The 13,424-nt window shown below is 32.7% G+C and overlaps 1 protein-coding gene across 3 annotated transcripts in view; it reads right to left on the bottom strand.

Annotated features, from left to right (window-relative positions):
• The window catches only part of LOC124543101 (dystrophin-like protein 1), a 229,487-nt gene that overhangs the window by 22,236 nt on the left and 193,827 nt on the right, over nt 1–13,424 (bottom strand). For all 3 annotated transcript variants that reach the window (XM_047121147.1, XM_047121146.1, XM_047121145.1), the window contains one exon: nt 8,544–8,697. In XM_047121147.1, the coding sequence (XP_046977103.1) occupies nt 8,544–8,697 (154 nt within the window). The remainder of the gene's footprint in view (nt 1–8,543; nt 8,698–13,424) is intronic.

Below are 13,424 nucleotides of genomic sequence, written 5' to 3'. Positions count from 1 at the left end.
TACCATTAAAGTACTGCCAATATTATTATATCATCAGTACTTTATAAAATCGTGTAATTACAATTTTTCAAGAACTTTATGTTTTGTTTCTAAACTTTAAAAACTGTTCGTAAGGTAAATGAGATTATTTCGATATTAAATATCCATTGCTTGCTAATATCGGCGATTAAAGAAGGACATATACAGTGTATAACGTTCTTTAATATTTTAGTCTTAATTTTTAACTTTTAAGTATGGCTGTAGTAGGTTATTAGGTCTATATTTAAAATTACAGAAATGCCTTTCTATTAAAAACGCTTTCCGACTTTTGTTGATGCGCTTATATTCTGCATTTCATATGCATCAAAATATTATATTAAATTTTAAAATGAATTAATATAGTCAATGTCGCATAGTACTTTATAGAATTGAGTAACAGTATTTTGCGGTGTGTAAATGTTTGTTTCTTAAAAAACTTGATTGTTTAATATGGCTAAAACATATTCTATACACCGATTTAATTTATTTGGCAACGCAAACCCAATTGTAACTATTTAAATAAATATCCTAGGTATAAATTTCAATTGCACATTTCACACCGGAATTCGTATCAAGCAATTAACGAATTAGAATTTTTAATGGCCCATGTGTTTGGAAGTGATCAATAAACTCTGAACGTACAATAAATATTTATATTGCGCTATTAGCTAGTAAACATTAACTTTTATTTTACTTTGAATGAAAATTATCTAGTATTTCGATGTAATGCAAAATGTATGAAGCTAAAGTAAAGTCAAGTCGTTAATATCCAACAGGTCAACGACCTCCGCTCCTCTCGAGAAGAAGGTTTCTGGAGCACACTGCAAATGTCGGAAGATGCAGGTATTATCACGATGTTTACCGGCAGGCACGAAATTAAAAAATCACAGATAAAATTAGTAATACGTCAATTTTTTGCGATTTTTAGTTCGGATTGACAAGTTCCACACTTGTGTATGTCTTACACTGGCTCACTTGACATTCAAACGAGATATCTCCACCAATAAGAATTGTGCAGTATTCTACGAATAGGTTACATAATATATAATTTATTCAAAGAGTATATAGAGAACCTTTGAAGATAATCCTTCATAAATTGTACACTTCTTTCCAAACGAACAAAATTGCACAAGCACATTTAATATAAAGTTGCACTTTGGAATTCCTTTGACACTCTAAGAACGAATTGGCATTTCTTACGTGACCAATTTGAAGTCGAGTCAATAATACGAATAAATGTTACAACAGTGTTTGTTATTTTCCTTTTGAAAAATCGTGAAAACTCCCCACGAACCGAAAATATTTTACCAAGGAAGTGAAAATGTTTACTGATTTTCTTTTTAATTAATCAATAAATATTGAGGTTTGACACATAAATCCTAGATTTAACATACATATTTTTTCCCATTGCTGGCCTAAGTAGGTGAAATTATTCCATCACGCTGTTCCAATCCCAATTGCTGGATACACATGTAGTAGATTACTTCACGAGGTTTTGGAATTATAAACACAACACACGTAAAAAATCCATAATATCAACACATTATTTTCGTTGAGCATCAAGCGTTGGAACAAATAGGCTTCATCTATATAAACCTTTGTTTAATCATATGCTTATGCGTAAAAGTATATTCCGATATCGTATACCTCGCACCTGGAAGGATGCATTAACTTTGTGGAATCAGAAACTTGGTATAACAAGTTTATCATAACTTATGATTACAATCAAAATTATATACACATCATTTTAATGAATATATTGGAACTCTGAGAGCTGAGATAACCCAGTGGTTAGAACGCGTGCATCTTAATCGATGATTTCGGGTTCAAACCCAGGTAAGCACCACTATATTTATATGTGCTTAATTTGTGTTTATAATTCATCTCGTGCTCGGCGGTGAAGAAAAACATCGTGAGGAAACCTGCATGTGTCTAATTTCATAGAAATTCTGTCACATGAGTATTCCACCAACCCGCATTGGAACAGGGTGATGGAATATATTCCAAACCCTTTCCTTAATGGAAGAGGAGGCCCAGCGGCGGGTAATTTACAGGCTGTTACTTTACTTTACTTTATTGGGACTCTATGATAACTTTTTCTACTTTGTTCTTAGCTCCAAGTTTATAAATAGAGCGAACAGCTCTTTTTGATGAACGGGCATGGCTTGATTTAAGAGTTTTTTGATTTATATGTTTGGAGCGTCAATGTCAGTTAGTTGTCAAACTTTTTAACTGTGTAATGTGCGGCCCTAATTTGACATGTTGGAGATGACGAATTAAAAATTCCATTGGAATATTGAGTCGAATGTTATTGCTTTGATCTCTTTAGTATAATTATATCCATATACATAAATAGTTTATTTAACGTTATAAGAAAAACTAATTAGTTTCATATTTATTTATAGATATTTTTAACTACAATTTTATGAATCGATTTCGATATTGTACATCCGGTTTTCCGCGATAGACAAGTATTTTTTTAAAGCGTAACTACTTAGTAGATTATTTTTATATTGGAATATTTATATCGAGAAGAAAATATAACTTAAATATTTATAAGTCGGTTTCCGCAACTCTTACGATACGCATCGCAACCTAAAGTGAGACTACGTATGTAAGCTATGTCGTTCATAATATATCCTTTTTTCCTGCACTGCAGTTGTTGATGAATAAAATTTTGCATAATACTCGTATGCGACATCAAAACAGTAGATCTCTATGTAATTTTTCATACAGCTACGTAGAGTGTGCTTTATATTATTTACAAAACCACTGAACATTTTTCACGAACTAAGATACTGTATCTGGCATATTTACAGCCTTCTATTAAAACTTTAATTTAATAGCATATGTTTTGTATCGAAATGTTTTTCGTAGTATTAAATTATTTTGAAGTTTATGTTATAATATGATACACTGTAATGTACGTTCAAAAACATATACAACGAGTGGTCAGTCTTTGATTTTGTTCGCTCGTATTAACCAACCTCTCGGAAACTATATTACTCGAATAAAACATCAAAGCATCACAGTGTCAAGTTTCATTTAAACCAATAAACTGGTGTGTTTGATTCGCACACACAAACAACATTTAATGATGCACACATAGGCAGTATTTTGCGACGACGTAAAAACAAAAAGACATATTACTATATTATACAGACGTGATAACTTGTTCACAAGTAACATGTTCCCTGAACACGCGCTTTATGTTTTTATACGTGACAAAGAAACCGTCATAATAATTTGGATGAAACTGTTCCATAATCGTAGCCTCGAATGCTCAGTTCGTTGGAATAGTTGGCAAAACTTTCCTGAAATAGATTTCTTCTGGTCTTTTACCTCGCAACAGCTGATTTGAAATTATAACACACACAGATGCATTGATTACAGTAAGCGAATATTCAAAGTACTGCTATTAATAAACATGTAATCGTTACCTGAATAATATCGTGTACCGTCATAGGCTGTAAAATTATGACGTTCGTCACACCAGCTGTTACATGAACGTCGGATGTAATAAAACGACACATAAAGCTAATTATAATACGCCCCCGCGTGTAAAAGAATAGATCTTAGTTAAGATGCGGGTTTTGTGTAAATAGCGGCTCAGGTGTTCGATAGTGTTTTTTTTTATTTATAGATGGGGCCGTTTTAAAGATCGGATAAATCGGGTGATGGGTGATGCTTGTGTTCATAAATATAATTATTATTTGTATTATTTAATCGATACTTTTCCATCAGAACTTTGGGTCTCATAATAGGAAAATTTAGTGTTAGTGTCTATAAATTGAGCCATAAGTGTATTTTAATTTATGTATATTTCAAATTAATGGAAAAATATTTAGTGATTTCTAGACGTACATTATCTGATGTTTTTAAAAGGACTCGTTAAGTTATTTATATAACCCTCCGTTATGTGTTATAAAAATAAGACAGATTCCTAAAATATCATGAACAGTTGAAATTACTTTGACAAAATAATCTTTTCTAGAAAATAGTTATGCGTTAGACATTGTTATTTTATACAGTTTAGGAATGAGTAATTATATTTACAAATACCGACTTTCTAATACATAACTTTTAAGAGGTTTAAAGACTTTTTTAAATTAAAGTACAGCGTTTGTCTAGTTGTTTTGGGAACAGAATACTGATCCCATTCATCTCCATATTTTAGCACCACTAAATAGAAATCCAAATAGTAAGGATTAAACAGCATTTTAGTAAAGCAAATACAATTACAGAAAAATCTTACGAGGTACGTATAACGCTTACGTTCGATGTACAATCATTCGGCATTTAAAGTTAGTTCTACAGATGACAATTGATTGGTTATTAAAACATAACACGAACTAAATGTATTCGTTTAAAATATTATTATAATGACAAGGAAATAAGGCATGATTGTCAATAAGAGAACTGAAAAGCAATTTCCTTTGTAAATATAATGTAATCACTAGGTACGAGTAGTAAAAGTCATTGTATACTGCTCATCTCATTGTATTGTATATGCTGAGCCTCAGATTATAAGTAGCGTAGCCGGTAACTTTTTTTCGTTCTCTAATATTAAATCTTTGTCGAATAGCAACAATTTAGCAATCAAGAATCCTCCTTACTTTTCTGGACATCTATGTCAAGAGCTCTTCAAAATGAGATCACATCCAATTTTCTATGCAAAGCTATCGTCCCATAGTCAGTTGAAAAAAATAAATAAGATATGGATAGAGTGTCTCACAAAAGAATTAAAACAAACAATTCAACTTTGTTTTCTCGTTGTGGGTGACAGCCACGCTTAGCAGTGTACTTAGTGGCCATCTAGTAGCCTCTATTTGTTCCGAAGCATTCTTTGCTTTGTCTATTTGGACACATAAAAAATCAAAGTTCTCAGCGAAGGAAATTAACTTAAAATAGGAAACAAATCAATGTAATGTTGTTATGAGTTCACATTCTTGTAATTCTATGAAATCTAGCGTGGAGTGACGCAAAAGATCGATGACACACGGAAGACAATGAACTCACAACAGGAAAGAAAAAATAACCACTGAAGTAATTATAGCAATAATCTTAAATTTTGATTGTGATATATAATGTGTCTGTTTTAGTTCTAGATATCATATATAATGTGATATCTAGAACTAAAACAGACACATTAAAGTACTAAACTCAATAGAAATTGAAAGACACGTCACTTCTGAGGAGAAATGAGAGAAAAAAAATAAAAATCACGGAACTCTAGGCGAAGTAAAACTTTGAAATTCATACTATTCGAATGATTTTGTAATGAAATAAAACCGATAAAAAAATTTAGTTAAATGAAATCAAAGAAATGAAACATGAAATATATTTTTGACATATTTAATTAGAGTAAAGAAGTTTGTATCAGAGAGTGACGTCGTTTGACGTCTGGTGACTTATGAAACATTTTTGGGCGACCATAATGCTCAGTAGCGCTCTCAAAGCACAGCCCTGTTTGGGGATGAACACTACTTCTAATGACGATCAACATCGTGATAAAATACCAACTTACAGAAATGCTATGTTTTGTTATATCTTTTTTTTACCGAAACACCTGGTAGAAAAAAAAAACTCTTTTACGAAACCGAACTATTCCTGATCATTCGGATTCGTCAATAACCCAGTTGGTGATCAATGATGTGAATGAATGAAATTCAAGCAGTTAGTGCTTTTATATAAACATTTAATATAATAACATTTTATCCGTATCGCAGTATTATTATACGCATATATTAATATAAAACAAAATAAAATATAAATGATGAGTATTCCCTGATGAGATGTAATATAAGATGTAAGTGGACTCTCTTTGGTAATTTATAATAGGTTGGGGAAAAAGTTTCTTCGTATTTTATATGAAAATTCAAAAAGTTTTTTTTATAGTTTATTTACATTCGACTAAAGTATGTAGGTGCCATTTTGTTCCATAACTTTTTGCCATCTTGGTGGTAGTGACATGATCCCATTGCTGTAAAAATTTTGGGGCTTCTGATCGAAAAACTGCGACAAGTGGTTTTGGCAGTCCTCTCGTGATGTTAACCTGACACTGCCTAAGGAATTCTGCAGAGACCGAAACAGATGAAATCTGAAGGTGCAAGGTCAGGACTATACGGCGGATGCATTAATACCTCCCAGCCAAACTCTCGTAATTTTTGTTGAGTGGCTAAAGATGTGTGAGGTCGAGCGTTGTCATGGTGAAAAACCACACCCCCTTCTGTTGATCAATTCTGGCCGCTTTCTCTCAATTTCTTGCTTCAATCTCATCAATTGTTCGCAATACAGTTCTGAATCGATGGTCCTGCCGGGCGGTAACAGCTCATAATGAATGATGCCCTTCCAATCCCATCATACACACAGCATTACCTTGTTGCGAGTTAATCCGGGTTTTGCCACAGTCTGTGAACTTGACCGGCCTTTGACCACGATCTTTTTCGCACGTTCTTGTCGTATGTGATCCACTTTTCATCACCAGTTATCAGCTTCTTCAAAAATGGTTCGGTTTCATTACGTCGTAATAAAGAATCACAAATGAGTACACGGTTCATTAGGTTTCTTTCAGTGAGTTCATGAGGCACTCATATATCGAGCTTTTTTGTGTAGCCAGCTTTATTCAAATGAGTCAAAACCGTTTTGTGGTCACTTGCCAGTTCTTCAGCTACATCGTAACTACTAATATGCCGATCTTGCTCCACTTTTTCAAAAATGGCATCAATTATGTCCGTGACTGGGCGACCAGAGTGAAATGCATCTTTGATATCAAAATTTCCGGCTTGAAAACGCTTAAACCAAACATGCGCTACTTTTACAGATACTGCATTAGGTCCATAAACATCACAAATTTTTTTCGCGGCTTGAGCTGCATTTTTACCTTTTTTATGGTAAAATTTTAAAATGTATCGAATTTCTTCTTTAGATTCACTCATTTTAACAACAACAAAAACAAATGAAAATCACACAAATTCCTAATTTGAATTTGGAAGTGCCTTCTTTAAAATTAAAACTTTTTAATGATACCAAAACCAGCCAGATACAAATGGTATAGCCAAAGAGATTTTATTACAAGTTCATACATACTATATGCGAAAAGACTTTTTCCCCAACCTATTATATACATGTACGGACATTTTATACTAACAGGTTATAAAATTTTACGTTGTATATTATTCCTTAATTTCTTTAGGGCCGATACGGAGATAACGAAATATTTGAAATATGTCAATCTTCATTAATCTCTTTCGAGAAGAGAGAGAGAGAATACAGCAAGGAATTATCCGGTGTCGAAAGCTATTACCAAATGGACTGATTAGGCATTTCAATGTATTTTCATGGACGATATAAAATTCGTTGATTCAAGCAAAGTTCGTTCATTTACTTAACCTACAAAATCAACTAAATATACATAATTTCTGTTCGCATTTGTCTTTCCACAGATTATAAAAAATCTAACAAATCAAAATTATATTTACGCAAAACGAGATGGTTGGAAGTTACTGTCTACCTGAACCATCTAAAACATAAATTAGTAATATAATTCACGTTAAATCTATGTATGTGTTGTAAACAAACGCATGTCCGCCTGTTTTATCTCAAGGTGTTGGATTTTTTTTTGCCTACTATACAGAATTTCATAACCGTGAACAATTTAACAGCTACCTATTTATTTATGAAAATAATAATAATTTTACAATATCAAACACATTCTAAAGATGACAAGAATACAAAAAATGAATAAAACAAATATGATTAATTCATGTGGCATTGATCACTGCAACGTACAAATTTCATGAAACAATAATAAATCAAAACGAACATTGAGCAATAAATACACGAAGAATTAAACTAACATCGCATTTGAGGATGTCTTTCCATAATTATATTCGAATACTTGGCACAAATCAGCATCGGCTTTACGACGGCACGCTCAATGACCTGCGGGCGAGCACGGCGTGAAAACGCCAAAACTAAACATTACAACTTCATTTCAGTGGCCACGCTCAACACGGCCTGTTAAAACCTTACGTCAACGTCAGTAAAACCGAGTGATATCTGTCCCCCACATACTCTCACAACCACGGCACATGAATTTGAATTCAGTAAGCGAAAAATATATTCGCAATAGCGTTCTATACAAAAGCAGCGCAGCTAAGTTCAGATATCGCAATGAATTTCGCAAAGCAGATAAAAATTGCACATGAAATTCTATCGCAAGCTCACAACTTGGAATGGATTAACGGTCAATAGTCCGAATGACAGCGCAGACTGCAGACGAAATGACACGGCAGTAATTGAAGTGTCTGCTGAGAGTACTGATGTCAATATTCCGAGAGGAAAATATATTCGGAGCTATTTCCGTTTCTCCGCAAAACGAGAGCACTTAAAAATTTTGTTGCAACGTGAAACTTTGTTATTATACTCTTCAATTGTGTAAGTTATTTGATGAACTATAATTGCAGGATAACTTACAAAAGTGATCGTATTTATTGTTTATATTCTCATGTACACAGACAGACCTTTAGGGGCTGGTACTTCGGCGCTGTGTTCAACCTGCACGACATCATCAGCAGCTGAGGAAGTCGAAGGTGCAGGATGTTCTGGAGTTGATTGCATCTTGTGACAAACTTCGAATGCTTGGCCGACAGTACGGACGATCCTCATTGCTTGACTCTAAAAAAGACAAGTTTCAGATTTTAAATCACACAATAATTTAGAAGACAATTTTAACGTCGCCTTGTAACAAATTTTATTCAAAGAGTTCATATGGAAAAAGACTTTATCGTAATACAAAAATAAATAGCTGTTAAAATACTATTGTTAGTATTCATTATGAATCATTAAATAACAATCATAATACATTACTTCTTATACCATGCGCTGATTATCACGTGATATAAGACATTATGTCTCTGATGACTATATAGATGCTTAGCCCATCATTCAAACATAACTGGTAACTATAACGGCTACTAAGTTGTCGCTACCAACCAAGGTACACAGCCTTAACTTACTCCATTAGTAGCTGCAACTTTAAAGACAATATTTTAATTTTGACGTACGAGTATATTTGTTTAATAAATTTTTTTAATATTTCATATTTTATTTTAAATCATTTCCGTTAAAATTAATTTCGATTTTTTTCAGTGTAAACGATGTAATGTAAAATCAAACGGATTATGTAATTAATTTTGGCATAATGCTAGTGTAGGTGGAAATGCAATCGGTTCCATGATTTCTAGAATGAATAATAAATACATCGGTTATGAAACACGATAATTATACAAGAGATTAACCTAAATATAGAAATGGTGTCGTTCGTTTTCGTCCACTCGAATTTATAAATTATCCTACATTCGAAAACGTCTGCGGATTCCGAGAGAAATGGCACTTACGACATTATTTGTGACAATACAATTCGGAATATGAATGCGTCAATATTTTTATAGAATTCTAGGTTAGTGTCCGTAGGTGACGCCTGTATGTATTTCCATGGGATCAATGAACGATAATTTAATAATAAATCTGTGGACTTTTTTTTAATCCGCGGAATGCTGCTACTAACTGTTTTATATTTAGTTCTATTTTTAAATAAATACGTTGCATATATAGGGTGCTTCATTTCTGAATACATACATATATAAGTAAGTGTTCATTTTGACGTCATCGGGAATAGACATTTAAAGGGAACTCTTTTGAGCGACTTGATAAGACATTTTAAGGTATTTTTTTTGTCGTATTCGATTAACTTATAACTCATATTATGAGCTCGATGCGCTCTTTTTTAATGTTTTTTTTTATAAAACTGTTCTTGGGTTTTAGTTCTGAAGGCTTATCAGTTTTAAAGACACAATTAAAACATGAATGAATAATGATTGAACGTAAATATTAAACTTCGATCAGTACAATTTTGTTAGTTCTTTTACTGAATGATATTTTCTAAATGATCTTATTAATTAATCGCTTACACTGATTGCAGTTAAAAAGAAACATTTAAAAACGACTTTCGTAATCGAGAATCTTCGTAGTCGGAATTGAAATTTGCCGCTGTCGTATATAATCCACGAATCTTAATTAAAGGTTCAAAGCGCAGCGCTAATGCGCATTGTCTATTATATCAGCTAGACAATTTGTGTTTTCAATTTATCGTGTAATCAAAATCGAACTGACTTGACTGAACTTGCATGTAAAATCAAAAAATAAAATAAAATAAACTTTATTCAAGTGGGCTTTTACAAGCACTTTTAAATCTTCATTTAACAATTAAGTGAAGATACCACCGGTTGGGGAAGTAGGTTCTACCGAGAAGAACCGGCAAGAAACTCAGTAGTTACCCTTTTTCAACATTTAAAAAATACAGTTATGTTAGTTAATACAATTATATATTTATTTATTGTAAAAAATTGCATGATTTTTTAATTTTTAATACATGAGGTAGCTGGTTTTGTATAAGATATTGTGATTTTTATTAAGTAGGTGCCATTTTATGGTAAGTAGAGTCAGCTATCGATAAACATTGGTACTGTAAGAAACATCAATTCCTTACAACGACAAAAATCATAAGTCACGTGATCACCTTCAAGGAATATGAACCATTTTCACTTCGCCAATGCGCCATCGACCTTAAGAATATAATCACCCTCGTGCTACTAATGACACTGGTTCACTTATTTAAAACTGAAACTTAGTAATACTAATTATTGCTGCTACAGAATATATGATTAGTGGGTGATAATTTACCAGACTCGCGTGGATAAAGTGTTACCAAAATGAAAGTACTTACACCCAATTAGTAAATTTTAGTCTTATGAGTATCCTAAGCCCTCTTTATTATAGCTATAGCATTTAAACGTCTATCAGAATGGAATTGAACGCATTTTTATACGAGGCTTGTCTCTGTGTATTTTAATCCCATAATAGTATCGCTAATATTATTGTTACAAATTTTGAGCTCTCTCTGTATTTAAATGTTGTAATAATAGCAATGTTATTCTTACAATTTCTTTATTTTTAAATTCATATTTTTTTTTCTAAAGTGGTTTTAACAGGCTCTATTTCTAACATAGAGTTTAATTAATACGAAGTTTCTATATGGTATAAAGTTAAGGATTTTATTTTAGTTTAGGATTCCATTAAAAAATCGACAAAATTTTCTCGCTCAGCATCAAAAACAATAAATACTTACGCGCATTAAAAGTATGCAACTTTCTTTCGTGTTAAATTGAAAGAAAGACCTAAGCAATTAGCATGAATTAATATGCAATGTACTTCGCATATCGCGTGTTTATTCTGCACATATCGCGAATTTGTTTATAGCAACACTAACAACAGCTATATCTTTATTTAATCTTCAACTTCCTCTGGCATAGATTAATGTTTTATTAATTCGATTCGGTAAGGTCAACAAAATCTAGATTTATCGTTGAATAATTGTTCCTATTTAAATTAAATATCTTTATTTTGTTTATCTTATCGTATGTAAATTTTTAATATCTATTGATTATTTTTTCATAGACTTTATAGATATGATACTGCTAGGCTAAAAATCACTTTTAGTGTGTTACGGTTTGAAGGGTTACTGATCCAGTGTAACTGAAACATAAGGGATTATACATTATAATTTCTAAGGTTGGGGGCGCTTTGGCGAAGTAAGCAAAAAGAACAAAGCGAAATAGGTAAAAAAAAATATGCAATGTAATATAAATTAATAATAAAAATCTATATTGAACTAAAATAAAACAGCTAACATCAATTTGCCATATAACTCACAGCTTGACAATTACATCCTGTTCTTTTAAAAATATTTGCTCATCTGTAGAGCATGGTCGAGATCTTTAAATCTTGACCGCGTGGAATGGTGGCAAGAATGCTAGCAGCATTTCCCCGTTGAATCGCAATTCCAATCCTCTGGGCAAAAAACGAACCATACCTCCTGTCACCAGTGGCGGCAATGAGGCGAGGTGTTATATTTTTGATGAAGCTTTTTGCACCACTACTAATAGGGTTGAAAGATAGAATGCTACTAAACAAATTATGCTTATTTTTATGAACCAGTAGGGTAAACAGCGATAGCCCAGAAAAAATTACTCATGTCTTAACAACGTCAAGGGGTCGTTTACTGAAACTCGGCCGAGAGAGGCACGTGAGGGTTCAGAGATAATCCTAAATATTATATGATACATAAAAATTATTAACATTAAGTCCTTAAATATAATATTTATATATATTATACAAATGTGAATTAAAAAAAAATCTGTAGGTTACCTCTTGACCGTGTGGAATGGCGGCAAGAACACTAGCAACATTTCTTTTATAAAAATGAATATAAGGTGATGATACTAATGATATCTCCCGTGAAAATAATCAGGCTTATGATTGTGTCGAAATTATAGAGGCGCTATTTCAAGAGAGTGTGATTGGCACGTTTTTTTTAGTGGACTTTGTGCATTCGTGTTCGTGACGGTGGAGATTTTGTTTGTGCGTTCAACGCGTATTCTTTTCTAGACACGGAGAGCTATAACGAAACGAAATGTAATAGATATACTTGCTTAGACTTGTATACGATTTTTTAAGTTAACAAATCTATATTTCAACAGCGTTGACGCTTATCTCCATAAGCAAAGCCTATTTATGTAGCAGCGTTTGTTCGCTGCGTGCCTCCGCATGATCGGACATGTAGTTAGGTTTATTGAATAACGCCTTATGTCAAATCACGTTGCCTTGTTATAGTTGAACACACAGCTTTATAAAGCGTAGTATTTGACGAATATATAATTCTATGTAAAAGTATACAATAATCACTAACTACAAATAGGAACTGTCTTGAAACCTAAAATATATTATAGAAGCAACAAAAACGTTTGAGATTCATTAAATGTCAATAAATTAATTTACTAATAAAAATGAACTGTTTGAATAATATTAACCAAAACGAGCTAGAGTAATATTATATAAAACCATTTACAATGAAAATAGATAGAAAGAAAGATGGAGAAAGGTCGTCAAGAGAGGGCACAACGGGCTTTCCTTTACGTGACGATATCCAAAATTCACTTTACTCTAAGCCGCGTTAAAGAATTTCGTTCTAAAATATCTTCATAAATATTATGATATATGGTAAATGTACCCACAGCATTGCGATGACAGTCCCAATTTTATTTGGGGTCGGTGCAGCGTCTTCTCCTTCCATACTTCTCTGTCAGACGTCATCTCACAAGTAACATTCATGCTAACCATATCGTCTTTCACACAATCCATCCGTCGATCCCTTGGTCGTCCTCTACCTCTATATCCATCCACATCCATACTCAAGCCCTACCTCACAATATGTTTCTCATTCCTAAGCATTACATGCCCATACCATGATAGCCGCCTTCCACATAACTTCTCGGCTTTCTGTG

The sequence above is a fragment of the Vanessa cardui genome, chromosome Z (genome assembly GCF_905220365.1).
Source record: "Vanessa cardui chromosome Z, ilVanCard2.1, whole genome shotgun sequence".
Taxonomy (NCBI): domain Eukaryota; kingdom Metazoa; phylum Arthropoda; class Insecta; order Lepidoptera; family Nymphalidae; genus Vanessa; species Vanessa cardui.
The sequence above is the reverse complement of the archived record's forward strand: the minus strand, read 5'-3'. Positions and strand labels throughout refer to the sequence as shown.